Source organism: Cherax quadricarinatus, chromosome 16 (assembly GCF_038502225.1).
Source record: "Cherax quadricarinatus isolate ZL_2023a chromosome 16, ASM3850222v1, whole genome shotgun sequence".
In the NCBI taxonomy this organism is placed as follows: Eukaryota; Metazoa; Arthropoda; class Malacostraca; order Decapoda; family Parastacidae; genus Cherax; species Cherax quadricarinatus.
This window is the reverse complement of record NC_091307.1, coordinates 38,422,910-38,441,740: the sequence shown is the minus strand read 5'-3', so window position 1 is coordinate 38,441,740 and position 18,831 is coordinate 38,422,910. Positions and strand designations below refer to the sequence as shown.

The following is an 18,831-nucleotide window of genomic DNA, read 5'->3' as shown; positions in this document are numbered from 1 at the left end:
AGGCTCTAGCTCTTGTGGTGTCCTTGGAACATTTTGACGTGTATTTGGGCACTTCCCCACTTAAAATTTAACGTTTTTTTTAGACCACAATCCACTCACCTACATAAACACAATGAAGAGTAAAAATGCTAGGATCATGAGGTGGGCTCTCAGAATCCAGCCATACTCTATTAGTATACAACATATCAGTGATCATTGTAATGTAACTGCTGACGCTCTGTCATGTCCTTAATTATCATTGTTACATTTAAATTAACGTAATTTTATGCCCAAATACCTTTTGTTACTTGCTATGTCAAATTCAGTAAAGTAACGTAATCTATCCAGCCCATGTTAACTATGTATACTCATGTCTAACTGCACCTACCATCCGACTTACGACCTGCTCGACATACGTCCACTCGACTTACGACCGTGCATCTGGCAGCTGGGCTGGGCCGGCTGATGCACACCGCTGTACAATATTTGATAATACTCGCGGGGACAATGTGTCATGCAGGCAGCATCAGTTTGAGTAACCCTGCCCTGTCAGCAGCATCATACTGTATTAACTGTACTAACTGGACAGTAAATTTCACCATGGCCCCTAAGATGAAGTCTGAATCTTGCACTGGAGATTGTGGCAAGAAAGGCTCTTACTCTTGAACTCTCTATTTGTTTTCACTGTTGCACATGAACCCGTCTGTATCTGTCTGCCTGTATATCTGTCTGTATCTCTGTCTGTTTATCTGTCTACTAGTGTATCTGTCCTGTCTACCTGTGTGTCTGTCCTTCTGTCAACCTGTGTGTCTGTCCTTCTGTCTACCTGTGTGTCTTTATGTCTACCTGTGTGTCTTTATGTCTACCTGTGTGTCTTTATGTCTACCTGTGTGTGTCTGTCTCCCTGTGTCTGGCTTTATGTCTACCTGTGTGTCTGTCTGTCTACCTGTGTGTGTCTGTCTGCTTGTCTCAGAGCCACTCATTATGAGTGTAAATAATAATCACCGAGGCGCATTAAATGTGTATAAAATGTTAACATAGACATTTTGCTTAATCCATCTATGATTTTTTTTTCAAAATTATATAATAAACCATGTAATGTCACCATGGTTGTTTAATATATTTATAGATGGGGTTGTAAAAGAAGTAAATGCTAGGGTGCTCGGGAGAGGGGTGGGATTAAATTATGGGGAATCAAATTCAAAATGGGAATTAACACAGTTACTTTTTGCTGATGATACTGTGCTTATGGGAGATTCTAAAGAAAAATTGCAAAGGTTAGTGGATGAGTTTGAGAATGTGTGTAAAGGTAGAAAGTTGAAAGTGAACATAGAAAAGAGTAAGGTGACGAGGGTATCAAATGATTTAGATAAAGAAAAATTGGATAGAGGCATGGTTGACAAATAGGCAGCAGAGAGTTTGCATAAATGGGGAGAAATCAGAGTGGGGAAGCGTCACGAGCGGTGTTCCACAGGGGTCAGTGTTGGGCCCCCTGCTGTTCACAATCTACATAAACGACATAGATGAGGGCATAAAGAGCGACATCGGCAAGTTTGCCGATGACACCAAAATAGGCCGTCGAATTCATTCTGACGAGGACATTCGAGCACTCCAGGAAGATTTGAATAGACTGATGCAGTGGTCGGAGAAGTGGCAGATGCAGTTTAATATAGACAAATGCAAAGTTCTAAATGTTGGACAGGACAATAACCATGCCACATATAAACTAAATAATGTAGATCTTAATATTACGGATTGCGAAAAAGATTTAGGAGTTCTGGTTAGCAGTAATCTGAAACCAAGACAACAGTGCATAAGTGTTCGCAATAAAGCTAATAGAATCCTTGGCTTCATATCAAGAAGCATAAATAATAGGAGTCCTCAGGTTGTTCTTCAACTCTATACATCCTTGGTTAGGCCTCATTTAGATTATGCTGCACAGTTTTGGTCACCGTATTACAGAATGGATATAAATTCTCTGGAAAATGTACAAAGGAGGATGACAAAGTTGATCCCATGTATCAGAAACCTTCCCTATGAGGATAGACTAAGGGCCCTGAATCTGCACTCTCTAGAAAGACGTAGAATTAGGGGGGATATGATTGAGGTGTATAAATGGAAGACAGGAATAAATAAAGGGGATGTAAATAGTGTGCTGAAAATATCTAGCCTAGACAGGACTCGCAGCAATGGTTTTAAGTTGGAAAAATTCAGATTCAGGAAGGATATAGGAAAGTACTGGTTTGGTAATAGAGTTGTGGATGAGTGGAACAAACTCCCGAATACAGTTATAGAGGCCAGAACGTTGTGTAGCTTTAAAAATAGGTTGGATAAATACATGAGTGGATGTGGGTGGGTGTGAGTTGGACCTGATAGCTTGTGCTACCAGGTCGGTTGCCGTGTTCCTCCCTTAAGTCAAAGTGACCTGACCTGACTAGGTTGGGTGCATTGGCTTAAGCCGATAGGAGACTTGGACCTGCCTCGCATGGGCCAGTAGGCCTTCTGCAGTGTTCCTTCGTTCTTATATTCTTATGTTCTTATATCAAATTGGGGAGGAGGAGTATGGAAGAAGTGAATGTTTTCAGATACTTGGGAGTTGACGTGTCGGCGGATGGATTTATGAAGGATGAGGTTAATCATAGAATTGTTTTGGGAAAAAAGGTGAGTGGTGCGTTGAGGTATATGTGGAGTCAAAAAACATTATCTATGGAGGCAAAGAAGGGAATGTATGAAAGTATAGTAGTACCAACACTCTTATATGGATGTGAAGCTTGGGTGGTAAATGCAGCAGCAAGGAGACGGTTGGAGGCAGTGGAGATGTCCTGTCTAAGGGCAATGTGTGGTGTAAATATTATGCAGAAAATTCGCAGTGTGGAAATTAGGAGAAGGTGTGGAGTTAATAAAAGTACAGTGGACCCCCGCATACCGTTGGCCTTACATAACGTTAAATCCGCATACCGATACGTTTCATCGCTAAGATTTTGCCTCGCATACCGCTAAAAAACCCGCTCAACGCTGCTCGTCCGAGACGCGTCTAATGTGCGGCCTTAGCCACCCTCACATGTTCCGCCGGTGGCATTGTTTACCAGCCAGCCTCCGCGGTAACATCCAAGCATACAATCGGAATATTTCGTATTATTACAGTGTTTTTGGTGATTTTATCTGCAAAATAAGTGACCATGGGCCCCAAGAAAGCTTCTAGTGCCAACCCTACAGAAATAAGGGTGAGAATTACTATAGAGATGAAGAAAGAGATCATTGATAAGTATGAAAGTGGAGTGCGTGTCTCCGAGCTGGCCAGGTTGTATAATAAACCCCAGTCAACCATCGCTACTATTGTGGGCAACAAAAAGGCAATCAAGGAAGCTGTTCTTGCCAAAGGTTCAACTGTGTTTTCGAAACAGAGATCGCAAGTGATGGAAGATGTTGAGAGACTCTTATTGGTGTGGATAAATGAAAAACAGATAGCAGGAGATAGCATCTCTCAAGTGATCATAAGTGAAAAGGCTAGGAAGTTGCATCAGGATTTAATTAAAAAAATGCCTGCAACTAGTGATGATGTGAGTGAATTTAACCCCTTCAGGGTCCAAGGCCAATATCTGAAGTGGTGCTCCAGTGTCCAAGAAATTTTTAAAAAAAAAAAAAAAAAAATTATTATTTTCTTACAGAATTGAAGAGCATATTTTTGTGAAGGTAATAAGACAAAAAAAAAAAATCTGATCAGTACTTACCGAGATACAGTGCCAAGAAGTTTGTCGAAAATGATGTGGTGGCGGCAACATCGACGAATTCCACATACGCGCATTACATTATTTTGCGGTTTTTGTTGTTTTTTCTTTTCTTTTCCAATTTTTTTCTATTCCTACTAACATTTGGAGCCTGAGAGACCAATACTGTATATAATGTATATATATATATAAACTCACTGTATTGAACACAATAACCGCACTAAAGTTATTATCATATTATTGTTTACCACTGTTGTTTATTACAATAAACATGCACAAATCTTGTATAATACTAATGTTCTATCATATATTTACATATTTACAATCACTGGACATGGTTTTAGAACTGCTGGAGCTTGTGGAACTCCTTGAAACAAGGCACCATGCACAGAGGCACCTTACATTCCTCGCACATAAACCGAGTGTCTTTGCGTCTTTGTTGCCGTCTTTTTGTTTGTGCACAGATGATGCATCTCTTCTGAGTAAATTTCTTCTGAGTTGAAGGAAGTTGTATTATGAAATGATCACCTTCCCTCCTCAAACGCTTGGGTATATCCTGAGGAATTCGAGGACCGTGTTGTATAGCAGGTGTTGTTACATGGTACTTCATTATGAGTTGTCTGACAACAGACAAACAAAATTCACCATACGGTGGTCTGTTGCCAGTCTTTATTTGGTACATATTATATGCATTGAGCATTGAAATGTCCATGAGATGGAAGAAAAGTTTCATGTACCAGTTGTAACTCTTACAAACACAGTCAACAAAACCAATCTGCATGTCACATTTGTCAACCAAGCGCATAACAATGGGCTCTCATGCACGGATTAATATCGTTATGCAGGGGTCCACTGTATTAGTCAGAGGGCAGAAGAGGGGTTGTTGAGGTGGTTTGGTCATTTAGAGAGAATGGATCAAAGTAGAATGACATGGAAAGCATATAAATCTATAGGGGAAGGAAGGAGGGGTAGGGGTCGTCCTCAAAAGGGTTGGAAAGAGGGGGTAAAGGAGGTTTTGTGGGCGAGGGGCTTGGACTTCCAGCAAGCGTGCATGAGCGTGTTAGATAGGAGTGAATGGAGACGAATGATACTTGGGACCTGACTATCTGTTGGAGTGTGAGCAGGGTAATATTTAGTGAAGGGATTCAGGGAAACCAGTTATTTTCATATAGTCGGACTTGAGTCCTGGAAATGGGAAGTACAATGCCTGCGCTTTAAAGGAGGGGTTTACGATATTGGCAGTTTGGAGGGATATGTTGTGTATCTTTATACGTATATGCTTCTAAACTGTTGTATTCTGAGCACCTCTGCAAAAGCAGTGATAATGTGTGAGTGTGGTGAAAGTGTTGAATGATGATGAAAGTATTTTCTTTTTTGGGGGATTTTCTTTCTTTTTTTGTTCACCCTGCCTCGGTGGGAGACGGCCGACTTGTTAAAAAAAAAATAAAAATATAATAAACATGCTACATAACATGTTTACATAACTCGTGAACATTCTACATTCTCATTCTCTCTCTCATTTATTCATTTGATCTTGTCTACTCACCTCTCACTCTACATTAAAACTATAGATATTTTAAGGTAAGTAATGAGTGGACACGATTATATTATAGCTTAATAATAATAATATTAGTACATATGTATTATTGTAACAATAATGATTATTAATATTATTATTAATTTAGGGCACTGGAGCACAGATCCACTGTATAGCACTTTGTCTGGATTTTTTGGGTTATCCTAGGTAATTTATAATATGTATGATAACTTGACTCACGTGTACCAGTGAGAGAGAGAGATACAAAGAGACAGCCACATTCAGTCAGCCAGTCAGCCAACTACCCACCCACCCATCCAGCCACCCACCCATCCAGCCAGCCAGCCACCCACCCATCCAGCCAGCCAGCCACCCACCCGGCCAACCACAGACCCGGCCACCCAGCCAGCCAGCCGGATACGTATTACACACGTTCCAGAGTTGTTTCTCTTTACTTAGGGTATAGGTTATACAATATTCTGGCAGGATGACACTACCAGTGGTATTCTCCCATTCCACTGTGTCGACAATACATAAAGACAATAGTAACATATGATACTGTATGCGATGTAAAATTTACAATACATATCACTACCATGTATACATTATATACAGTACATAAATAATTAAAATACAACAATAGAAGTAAATTATGGTGAAAAGAATGAAATAATGATTGTACATTACATTACAGTATTATGTAGGTAGTTTATATAGGAAAGTTTTGACATTATGCCCCACCCAATATGTCGGCAATATTCAAAGGTTCGACTTACGTCCATTTCGACTTACAACCGGTTGGTCGGAACCAAGCTTGGTCGTAAGTCGGATGGTAGGTGTATTCTATTTGTATATATTCACAGTAGTGGTGATATATGTTGGTGCGAGGAGGAGACAGTTGGAGGCAGAAGCCGAGTGTTGAGTGTGTAGTGTTGTGTGGGCGATGCTAGTTACTGAGTGGCGGAACACAGTCCTGCCGCAGACCCCCCGCTCACTACACACCTTAGTTACTGCACTCCAGCTTTCTTATACGCAGATGTCCATACTGCCTCGCATTCCGCTACCACTATTTAAGAGTGGAATGCCGTCTCCTGTCTATCGCACAAGACTGCTGTTCTAAAATACAGTCTCCTCTACTGTGATCGAGCCTCTACGTGTCATGCTTGTCTACACTATCCTGTCTCTACACTGATGGACATAACCACGAGTATGCAGAGATAGGATACGCTGTGTACTGCCCTAGTACGAGGGGCATAACTTATAGTGAAATACACACTGTGAAATGTAAGAAGTGGCACAAAAGTAACTGATTTTTTTTTTTATATTAAACTGTGAAGAGTTTTTACGAGGATAGCGAGGCTCAAGTTAGAGTATGTAGGAAAGAGGGAAATTTTTTCCCAGTAAAAGTAGGCCTTAGACAAGGATGTGTGATGTCACCATGGTTGTTTAATATATTTATAGATGGGGTTGTAAGAGAAGTAAATGCGAGGGTCTTGGCAAGAGGCGTGGAGTTAAAAGATAAAGAATCACACACAAAGTGGGAGTTGTCACAGCTGCTCTTTGCTGATGACACTGTGCTCTTGGGAGATTCTGAAGAGAAGTTGCAGAGATTGGTGGATGAATTTGGTAGGGTGTGCAAAAGAAGAAAATTAAAGGTGAATACAGGAAAGAGTAAGGTTATGAGGATAACAAAAAGATTAGGTGATGAAAGATTGAATATCAGATTGGAGGGAGAGAGTATGGAGGAGGTGAACGTATTCAGATATTTGGGAGTGGACGTGTCAGCGGATGGGTCTATGAAAGATGAGGTGAATCATAGAATTGATGAGGGAAAAAGAGTGAGTGGTGCACTTAGGAGTCTGTGGAGACAAAGAACTTTGTCCTTGGAGGCAAAGAGGGGAATGTATGAGAGTATAGTTTTACCAACGCTCTTATATGGGTGTGAAGCATGGGTGATGAATGTTGCAGCGAGGAGAAGGCTGGAGGTAGTGGAGATGTCATGTCTGAGGGCAATGTGTGGTGTGAATATAATGCAGAGAATTCGTAGTTTGGAAGTTAGGAGGAGGTGCGGGATTACCAAAACTGTTGTCCAGAGGGCTGAGGAAGGGTTGTTGAGGTGGTTCGGACATGTAGAGATAATGGAGCGAAACAGAATGACTTCAAGAGTGTATCAGTCTGTAGTGGAAGGAAGGCGGGGTAGGGGTCGGCCTAGGAAAGGTTGGAGGGAGGGGGTAAAGGAGGTTTTGTGTGCGAGGGGCTTGGACTTCCAGCAGGCATGCATGAGCGTGTTTGATAGGAGTGAATGGAGACAAATGGTTTTTAATACTTGACGTGCTGTTGGAGTGTGAGCAAAGTAACATTTATGAAGGGATTCAGGGAAACCGGCAGGCCGGACTTGAGTCCTGGAGATGGGAAGTACAGTGCCTGCACTCTGAAGGAGGGGTGTTAATGTTGCAGTTTAAAAACTGTAGTGTAAAGCACCCTTCTGGCAAGACAGTGATGGAGTGAATGATCGTGAAAGTTTTTCTTTTTCGGGCCACCCTGCCTTGGTGGGAATCGGCCAGTGTGATAATAATAAAAAATAAAAATATTAAATTGTGTTTATAAAGTGACACGAGTTATCACAGTAATCATGTGAAAGACACTAACGCAACTCCTAGTGCGACCGTTTGTCGTGCTGGGGGGGTATTGCGACCCTTGAATGGGCCACAATGTATATAATGTATATTACCTGTTCATATAATTTTATATTGCTTATATTTGCGATATTAGCTAAATCGTAAATATATTGCTTTATATTATTATTTGACTTAGTTATATTATTAGGTAGGATGTAACATTTATATATTATTCAGTGGTCATAGTTCGAGTGTTAAGTAGCTGACAGCATTGTCTAACTACTGTAGTTTTCACTTTGCTTGTTTCGCTGCCGGCTTCTGTGTTGCTGGGCAGCAGCAGTCCACAGAGTCACGTGATCAGGGTGGGGTGATTACACCTCACCAGGAGTGAGGGTCTGCCTGTCCTGCGCCTTCACGTCGGTTTGATGTTGCTTCTAACAAGAGGTTCTTCTCCAGCTCTCCATTGCGGGGCCTGGTTGGAATAACGTCTCTGTCGCTTTCTTGTTGTTGGTTCTGTGTAACTCTGTTCACAGAACATAGCCTAGACTTAGTGATTTTCGGCCTTGCACTGAGGTTGTGTGTCACATAGACACTGAGAAACTCAGGTCCTGAGCTGTAGCTTCTGACCTAACTTGTACTGGTATCTGTGCACTGTCACAGTCGGGGATTTTCTAATGCTGAACTTAGATTCAGTAGTATGGGAGTTTTGTGGAGGATCTGCAGATGGTCCCTACGTAGTGTCGTTATATTATCTCCTTGTTCCTGATTCTGTGTCGCTGTTGCTTGTTATAGTGCTGTTCAGCTTATCAGTCATTTTATTGTTCAAGCAAGCTGTTCTGATTGCCAGGTTGGTCACGAAGTTAGTTTATGTGAAGACTTTTAGTCAGTCACTGGTTAAGTCTAGTCGAGTCTTGAGACATAGCGAACTACAGTGGACCCTCGACCAACGATGGCATCGATTAATGATAAATCCGACCAGCGATACATTTTAACGCAAAAATTTTGCCTCGACTAGCGCTAAAAAACTCGACCAACACTATTCGTTCCGTCTGAGACGCATCCACTTCTGGCCAGTGTTTACAAGCCAGCCAGCCACCGCGGTCGCTTCCAAGCATACAATCGGAACATTTCATATTATCACAGCCTTTTTAGTGATTGCACCAGCAAAATAAGTCACCATGGGCCCCAAGAAAGCTTCTAGTGCCAACCCTACAACAAAAAGGGTGAGAATTACTATGGATATGAAGAAAGAGATCATTGCTAAGTATGAAAGTGGAGTGCGTGTCTCCGAGCCGGCCAGGCTGTACACAAAACCCCAATCAACCATCGCTACTATTGTGGCCAAGAAAACGGCAATCAAGGAAGCTGTTCTTGCCAAAGATGCAACTATGTTCTGGAAACTGAGATCGCAAGTGATGGAAGATGTTGAGAGACTGTTATTGGTGTGGATAAACGAAAAACAGACAGCAGGAGATAGCATCTCTCAAGCGATCATATGTGAAAAGGCTAGGAAGTTGCATGAGGATTTAATTAGAAAAAATGCCAGCAACTAGTGGTGATGTGAGTGAATTTAAGGCCAGCAAAGGTTGGTTTGAGAGATTTAAGAAACGTAGTGGCATACAGTGTGATAAGGCATGGTGAGGCTGCCAGTTTGGACAAAAAAGCAGCTGAAAAATATGTGCAGGAATTCAAGGAGTACATTGACAGTGAAGAATTCAAACCTGAACAAGTGTTTAATTGTGACACTGACAATGTTGTGAAACACTTTAGGAATGTCATAAAGGAACGGGAGGTACAGGCCTCTATGGACAGATATGTTGTGCGACAGAGGTCCAGTGACTCTCAAGCTGGTCCTAGTGGCATTAAAAGAAGAAGGGAAGTAACCCCGAAAAAGAACTTGCCACCTCAAGTCCTAATGGAAGGGGATTCCCCTTCTAAACACTAACACCACCAACACTCTCCCCTCCTCCCATCCCATCAATCATCACAAGATCTTCAATAAAGGTAAGTGTCATGTAACTGTGTATGTCTTCTTCAGTTTGTATTAAAATTAATATTTCATGTGTTAAAATTTTTTTTTTTTTCAATACTTTTGGGCGTCTTGCACGGATTAATTTGATTTCCATTATTTCTTATGGGGAAAATTAACTTGACTCACGATAATTTTGACTAACGATGAGCTCTCAGGAACGGATTAATAGCGTTAGTCGAGGGTCCACTGTACTTAGAGCACTTACACACACAAACTTACTTGTGTGTGTGTGTGTGTGTGTGTGTGATATATATATATATATATATATATATATATATATATATATATATATATATATATATATATATATATATAGGCAGAGAGCATGCATAGTTCCTTTGTATAAAGGCAAAGGGGATAAAAGAGAGTGCAAAAATTATAGGGGGATAAGTCTGTTGAGTATACCTGGTAAAGTGTATGGTAGAGTTATAATTGAAAGAATTAAGAGTAAGACGGAGAATAGGATAGCAGATGAACAAGGAGGCTTTAGGAAAGGTAGGGGGTGTGTGGACCAGGTGTTTCCAGTGAAACATACAAGTGAACAGTATTTAGATAAGGCTAAAGAGGTCTTTGTGGCATTTATGGATTTGGAAAAGGCATATAGCAGGGTGGATAGGGGGGCAATGTGGCAGATGTTGCAAGTGTATGGTGTAAGAGGTAGGTTACTGAAAGCAGTGAAGAGTTTTTACGAGGATAGTGAGGCTCAAGTTAGAGTATGTAGGAAAGAGGGAAATTTTTTCCCAGTAAAAGTAGGCCTTAGACAAGGATGTGTGATGTCACCGTGGTTGTTTAATATATTTATAGATGGGGTTGTAAAAGAAGTAAATGCGAGGGTCTTGGCAAGAGGCGTGGAGTTAAAAGATAAAGAATCACACACAAAGTGGGAGTTGCCACAGCTGCTCTTTGCTGATGACACTGCTCTTGAGAGATTCTGAAGAGAAGTTGCAGAGGTTGGTGGATGAGTTTGGTAGGGTGTGCAAAAGAAGAAAATTAAAGGTGAATACAGGAAAGAGTAAGGTTATGAGGATAACAAAAAGATTAGGTGATGAAAGATTGAATATCAGATTGGAGGGAGAGAGTATGGAGGAGGTGAACGTATTCAGATATTTGGGAGTGGACGTGTCAGCGGATGGGTCTATGAAAGATGAGGTGAATCATAGAATTGATGAGGGAAAAAGAGTGAGTGGTGCACTTAGGAGTCTGTGGAGACAAAGAACTTTGTCCTTGGAGGCAAAGAGGGGAATGTATGAGAGTATAGTTTTACCAATGCTCTTATATGGGTGTGAAGCGTGGGTGTTGAATGTTGCAGCGAGGAGAAGGCTGGAGGCAGTGGAGATGTCATGTCTGAGGGCAATGTGTGGTGTGAATATAATGCAGAGAATTCGTAGTTTGGAAGTTAGGAGGAGGTGCGGGATTACCAAAACTGTTGTCCAGAGGGCCGAGGAAGGGTTGTTGAGGTGGTTCGGACATGTAGAGAGAATGGAGCGAAACAATGACTTCAAGAGTGTATCAGTCTGTAGTGGAAGGAAGGCGGGGTAGGGGTCGGCCTAGGAAAGGTTGGAGGGAGGGGGTTAAGGAGGTTTTGTGTGCGAGGGGCTTGGACTTCCAGCAGGCGTGCGTGAGCGTGTTTGATAGGAGTGAATGGAGACAAATGGTTTTTAATACTTGACGTGCTGTTGGAGTGTGAGCAAAGTAACATTTATGAAGGGATTCAGGGAAACCGGCAGGCCGGACTTGAGTCCTGGAGATGGGAAGTACAGTGCCTGCACTCTGAAGGAGGGGTGTTAATGTTGCAGTTTAAAAACTGTAGTGTAAAGCACCCTTCTGGCAAGACAGTGATGGAGTGAATGATGGTGAAAGTTTTTCTTTTTCGGGCCACCCTGCCTTGGTGGGAATCGGCCAGTGTGATAAAAAAAAAAAAAATAAAATAAAATAAATATAAATATAAATATATATAATATATATAAATAATATATATAATATATATATTTCAATGCTAAAGTGGGTAAAAATGTTATGGAAGGAGTAGTAGGTAAATTTGGGGTGCCAGGGGTAAATGTAAATGGGGAGCCTTTAATTGAGCTATGTGTAGAAAGAAATTTGGTAATAAGTAATACATATTTTATGAAAAAGAGGATAAATAAATATACAAGGTATGATGTAGCACGTAATGAAAGTAGTTTATTAGATTATGTATTGGTGGATAAAATGTTGATGGGTAGGCTCCAGGATGTACATGTTTATAGAGGGGCAACTGATATATCGGATCATTATTTAGTTGTAGCTACAGTTAGAGTAAGAGGTAGATGGGAAAAGAGGAAGGTAGCAACAACAAGTAAGAGGGAGGTGAAAGTGTATAAACTAAGGGAGGAGGAAGTTCGGGTGAGATATAAGCGACTATTGGCAGAAAGGTGGGCTAGTGCAAAGATGAGTAGTGGGGGGGTTGAAGAGGGTTGGAATAGTTTTAAAAATGCAGTATTAGAATGTGGGGCAGAAGTTTGTGGTTATAGGAGGGTGGGGGCAGGAGGAAAGAGGAGTGATTGGTGGAATGATGAAGTAAAGGGTGTGATAAAAGAGAAAAAGGTAGCTTATGAGAGGTTTTTACAAAGCAGAAGTGTTATAAGAAGAGCAGAGTATATGGAGAGTAAAAGAAAGGTAAAGAGAGTGGTGAGAGAGTGCAAAAGGAGAGCAGATGATAGAGTGGGAGAGGCAATGTCAAGAAATTTTAATGAAAATAAGAAAAAATTTTTGAGCGAGTTAAACAAGTTAAGAAAGCCTAGGGAAAATATGGATTTGTCAGTTAAAAACAGAGTAGGGGAGTTAGTAGATGGGGAGATGGAGGTATTGGGTAGATGGCGAGAATAATTTGAGGAACTTTTAAATGTTAAGGAAGAAACAGAGGCAGTAATTTCATGCACTGGTCAGGGAGGTATTCCATCTTTTAGGAGTGAAGAAGAGCAGAATGTAAGTGTGGGGGAGGTACGTGAGGCATTACGTAAAATGAAAGGGGGTAAAGCAGCTGGAACTGATGGGATCATGACAGAAATGTTAAAAGCAGGGGGGGATATAGTGTTGGAGTGGTTCGTACTTTTGTTTAATAAATGTATGAAAGAGGGGAAGGTACCTAGGGATTGGCAGAGAGCATGTATAGTCCCTTTATATAAAGGGAAAGGGGACAAAAGAGACTGTAAAAATTATAGAGGTATAAGCTTACTGAGTATACCAGGAAAAGTGTACGGTAGGGTTATAATTGAAAGAATTAGAGGTAAGACAGAATGTAGGATTGCGGATGAGCAAGGAGGTTTTAGAGTGGGTAGGGGATGTGTAGATCAGGTGTTTACATTGAAGCATATATGTGAACAGTATTTAGATAAAGATAGGGAAGTTTTTATTGCATTTATGGATTTACAAAAGGCATATGATAGAGTGGATAGAGGAGCAATGTGGCAGATGTTGCAAGTATATGGAATAGGTGGTAAGTTATTAAATGCTGTAAAGAGTTTTTATGAGGATAGTGAGGCTCAGGTTAGGGTGTGTAGAAGAGAGGGAGACTACTTCCCGGTAAAAGTAGGTCTTAGACAGGGATGTGTAATGTCACCATGGTTGTTTAATATATTTATAGATGGGGTTGTAAAGGAAGTAAATGCTAGGGTGTTTGGGAGAGGGGTGGGATTAAATTATGGGGAATCAAATTCAAAATGGGAATTGACACAGTTACTTTTTGCTGATGATACTGTGCTTATGGGAGATTCTAAAGAAAAATTGCAAAGGTTAGTGGATGAGTTTGGGAATGTGTGTAAAGGTAGAAAGTTGAAAGTGAACATAGAAAAGAGTAAGGTGATGAGGGTGTCAAATGATTTAGATAAAGAAAAATTGGATATCAAATTGGGGAGGAGGAGTATGGAAGAAGTGAATGTTTTCAGATACTTGGGAGTTGACGTGTCGGCGGATGGATTTATGAAGGATGAGGTTAATCATAGAATTGATGAGGGAAAAAAGGTGAGTGGTGCGTTGAGGTATATGTGGAGTCAAAAAACGTTATCTATGGAGGCAAAGAAGGGAATGTATGAAAGTATAGTAGTACCAACACTCTTATATGGGTGTGAAGCTTGGGTGGTAAATGCAGCAGCGAGGAGACGGTTGGAGGCAGTGGAGATGTCCTGTTTAAGGGCAATGTGTGGTGTAAATATTATGCAGAAAATTCGGAGTGTGGAAATTAGGAGAAGGTGTGGAGTTAATAAAAGTATTAGTCAGAGGGCAGAAGAGGGGTTGTTGAGGTGGTTTGGTCATTTAGAGAGAATGGATCAAAGTAGAATGACATGGAAAGCATATAAATCTATAGGGGAAGGAAGGCGGGGTAGGGGTCGTCCTCGAAAGGGTTGGAGAGAGGGGGTAAAGGAGGTTTTTTGTGGGTAAGGGGCTTGGACTTCCAGCAAGCGTGCGTGAGCGTGTTAGATAGGAGTGAATGGAGACGAATGGTACTTGGGACCTGACGATCTGTTGGAGTGTGAGCAGGGTAATATTTAGTGAAGGGATTCAGGGAAACCGGTTATTTTCATATAGTCGGACTTGAGTCCTGGAAATGGGAAGTACAATGCCTGCACTTTAAAGGAGGGGTTTGGGATATTGGCAGTTTGGAGGGATATGTTGTGTATCTTTATATGTGTATGCTTCTAGACTGTTGTATTCTGAGCACCTCTGCAAAAACAGTGATAATGTGCGAGTGTGGTGAAAGTGTTGAATGATGATGAAAGTATTTTCTTTTTGGGGATTTTCTTTCTTTTTTGGGTCACCCTGCCTCGGTGGGAGACGGCCGACTTGTTGAAAAATATATATATATATATATATATATATATATATATATATACACTAAAAGTATATAAATCTATAGGGGAAGGAAGGCGGGGTAGGGGTCGTCCTCGAAAGGGTTGGAGAGAGGGGGTAAAGGAGGTTTTGTGGGCAAGGGGCTTGGACTTCCAGCAAGCGTGCGTGAGCGTGTTAGATAGGAGTGAATGGAGACGAATGGTACTTGGGACCTGACGATCTGTTGGAGTGTGAGCAGGGTAATATTTAGTGAAGGGATTCAGGGAAACCGGTTATTTTCATATAGTCGGACTTGAGTCCTGGAAATGGGAAGTACAATGCCTGCACTCTAAAGGAGGGGTTTGGGATATTGGCAGTTTGGAGGGATATGTTGTGTGTCTTTATATGTGTATGCTTCTGGACTGTTGTATTCTGAGCACCTCTGCAAAAACAGTGATAATGTGCGAGTGTGGTGAAAGTGTTGAATGATGATGAAAGTATTTTCTTTTTGGGGATTTTCTTTCTTTTTTTTTTGGGTCACCCTGCCTCGGTGGGAAACGGCCGACTTGTTGAAAAAAAAAAATATATATATATATATGTATATGTATATATGTATTATGTTATTAAATGCTAACAATGTACCAGACAGTACCTAAAAGCCATAAAGATGTGATATGTGCCTTCAGCACAATATTACTATATACGAGAGAAGTGATTATTTTGATTAATTTACTTAGATAACATATGCCTAGACAACTTTATTGTTCTTTATAAACTTATTAAATTTTAATTTCTTTAGTTAGTAGCCTACCAGTTGTAATCCTGAAGCACTATTGAATCTTATTGAATTCTAATGGATAATTGGACCAGGATACTGACTACTTGTTACAAAAACCCAGCAACAGGCTGGATGCTAGAAGGGCAGTACTTTCTAGTATCCACTGGAGATCTCTATCATTATTAGATATTGCATTTTTTGTAACACTGGCCCACAGATGGCTCCAACTTCATCCTGTTCCCTACTTGTATGTCTCATAACAATAAAATGCTTTCAAATGAGCTGATGTAGGTAACAGCTCTTTGCTTGCCAATAAAGTTAGGAATCCTTAACCTGTAAATAGCTTGTCAATAAAGCAAGGGATCCTAACCTTGTCAAACCCTGTGTAAAAAAAAAAAAAAAAAAAGAGAGAGAGTGATAGTGAGATAGCAAGATAGTGAGAGCGAGAGAGAGAGCGAGAGAGAGAGCGAGCGAGAACGGGAGCGAGAGAGAGCGGGAGCGAGAGAGAGCGGGAGCGAGAGAGAGTGGGAGCGAGAGAGAGCGGGAGCGAGAGAGAGCGGGAGCGAGAGAGAGCGGGAGCGAGAGCGAGGGTGTTGGCACCTGGAGAAGAAGTTGATATCCTTGGGGTGAAATTTGACTCCAAACTAACCATAAAGAACCATGTTGTAAATCTTGCAAACAAGGCAGCCAGGAAGCTTACAGCACTTCGCCGTATCTCGCATCTGCTTGACGGTAGGAGTTGCAAGATTCTGTACGAGGCACAAGTACGCTCACACCTATAGTACGCTCCACTTTCTTGGTTTGCCTGCCCCCTCCTCCCTCATCTGCGACTGCTTGACAGAGTCGAGAACAGAGCAAGACGTCTCATCTCTCGCCTGGACCCATGCTGGACAGATCTGTCATTTCAGCAGAGCCTTCAACATAGGAGGGATGTGGGTGGCCTTACTGTTATGTACAAGGCCAATATTGTCAAAGTACCACACTTGGTGGTTAACGCTCTCGCTTCACACGGTGAGGGCCTGGGTTCGATTCCCAGCCAGAGTAGAAACATTGGACGTGTTTCTTTCCACCTGTTGTCTATGTTCCCCATCAGTAAAATGGGTACCTGGGTGTTAGTTGACTGGTGTGGGTCGCATCCTGGGACACTGACGTAAGGAGGTCTGGTCACAGACCGGGCCGCGGGGGCGTTGACCCCCGGAACTCTCTCCAGATAAACTCCAGAAACTTGGATCCACTTCAAGGACAGCGTGAAACAAGCTTTTATGCCACAAGAGAGGCAGAAAGCAGCAACTTCACTCTAGCTGTACCCTTCTCCAGAACATCACTCCATCTGAGATCATACATACCCAGGATGACTCGAGTATGGAACACATTTGTACAGCATAATGATGTCAACGAGATGAAGTCAGTTGATCAAACGAAAATGCTGGCCCACAGATGGCTCCAACTTCATCCTGTTCCCTACTTGTATGTCTCATAACAATAAAAATGCTTTCAAATGAGCTGATGTAGGTAACAGCTCTTAGCTTGCCAATAAAGTTAGGAATCCTTAACCTGTAAATAGCTTGTCAATAAAGCTAGGGATCCTTAACCTTGTCAAACCCTGTGTAAAAAAAAAAAAAAAAAAAAAAAAGAGCGAGACACAATATTCCCACCTACTGCCATCTCAAATTTTTATTTCCTCTGTCCTAGCTGCTTTACCCACATTTATTCTACCCATTCAGTAATTTGCACAATACGAATAAATTTCAAGGCAATGAATAATTAAGCACTTACCAGTTATTTTTTGCAGTGACATTGGAGCAAGTGTCAACAATCTCTGTTCCTCTAGGTGGTGAGGGAGACTGAGCAGGTGGTGGTGGTGGGGGAGGTGCTGGAGCCTCTTTTGGAGGCATGGGAATCCCAGGTCCAGGACTGACAGAATGAGATCGAGATCTTGAGGGGGTAGTGTGTCTAGTACTAGCAATGGAGGAGCGTGGTGATTGTGAAGCAGAGTTCAGTATCTGAGCAGCAATTTCAGGTGGTAACTGTGGTCCTGTAGAAAAAAATTATTACCCTACACAGCTTGACTTCTTGACCAGTTATGTCACCACTGAATTCCCTCAACTCGCATAATGAGTTACAACATATTAAGTAGAAAAGCCAGAAATGAATATTAAAAATAACATTAATGCAATTATAGCACAATTGTCATCTAACTGAATAAATTCTATGTGATAAACTAGCCAAAGAAAGTACAATATACTCTGAAAGACTGACTGTAATCTTGGCTTATTTGTGTCAATTCTTGACAAAAATAGAAATACTGTATTGAATGGCAAAGGAATGAAGTTAGATGCCTGAGTGGATTTATAACCTGCCATGATAACAAACACAAGTATGACACTATGGTAACAAGAGCAGAGATCTATTATCTGTTTTGAATTTATTATCACAAAAACTTAAGATTTCCTCTTTCTCAGATGAATAAAATAAGATTCTGAGAAGAAGTTGCAGATGTTGGTGGATGAGTTTGGTAGGGTATGTAAAAGAAGGAAATTAAAAGTGAACATAGGAAAGAGTAAGATGATAAGGATAACAAAAATTTAGGTAATGAAAGATTGGATATCAGATTGGAGGGATGGAATAAGTGAATATATTCAGATATTGGGTGTAGTAGGTTGGTAGACAGCAACTGCCCAGGGAGGTACTACCATCCTGCCAAGTGAGTGTAAAACGAAAGCCTGTAATTGTTTTACATGATGGCATGATTGCTTGCATCTTTTTTTCCCGTTTCATAAATATGCAAGATTTCAGGTACATCTTGCTACTTCTACTTACACTTAGGTCACACTACATATACATATACACATTTATTTATACACACTCATCTGAGTTTTCTTGGGTTTTATCTTAATAGTTCTTGTTCTTGGCGACTAAAATGCTGGGAGCAAGGGGCTAGTAACCCCTTCTCCTGTACAAATTACTAAATTTAAAAAGAAAAACTTTCATTTTTCTTTTTGGGCTACCCTGCCTTAGTGGGATACGGCCTGTTTGTTGAAAGAAGAAAGAGTTCTTGTTCTTATTCCTTTTATATCCATGGGGAAGTGGAATAAGAATCTCTCCTCCATAAGCCATGCGTGTTGTAAAAGTCAGCTAAAGTGCCGGGAACCATGGGCTAGTAACCCTTTTCCAGTATAGCCTACTATAAAGAAAAAGAAGAAAACCATCAAAGTAGGATGTTTGAATATGCATGGATGCTGTGCGAATGATAAGAAAGAGAAGATTGTGGATGTTATGAGCGAGAAGAAGCTGGATGTCCTGGCTTTAAGTGAAACAAAGTTGAAGGGGATGGGAGAGTTTCAGTGGAGAGGAAT

The 18,831-nt window shown here is 41.1% G+C and overlaps 1 protein-coding gene across 1 annotated transcript in view; it reads right to left on the bottom strand.

Annotated features, from left to right (window-relative positions):
• The window catches only part of LOC128688959 (uncharacterized protein DDB_G0284459), a 141,334-nt gene that overhangs the window by 75,765 nt on the left and 46,738 nt on the right, over positions 1-18,831 (bottom strand). The window contains exon 4 of the mRNA XM_070085658.1: positions 17,252-17,510. Coding sequence (XP_069941759.1) covers positions 17,252-17,510 — 259 coding nt within the window. The remainder of the gene's footprint in view (positions 1-17,251; positions 17,511-18,831) is intronic.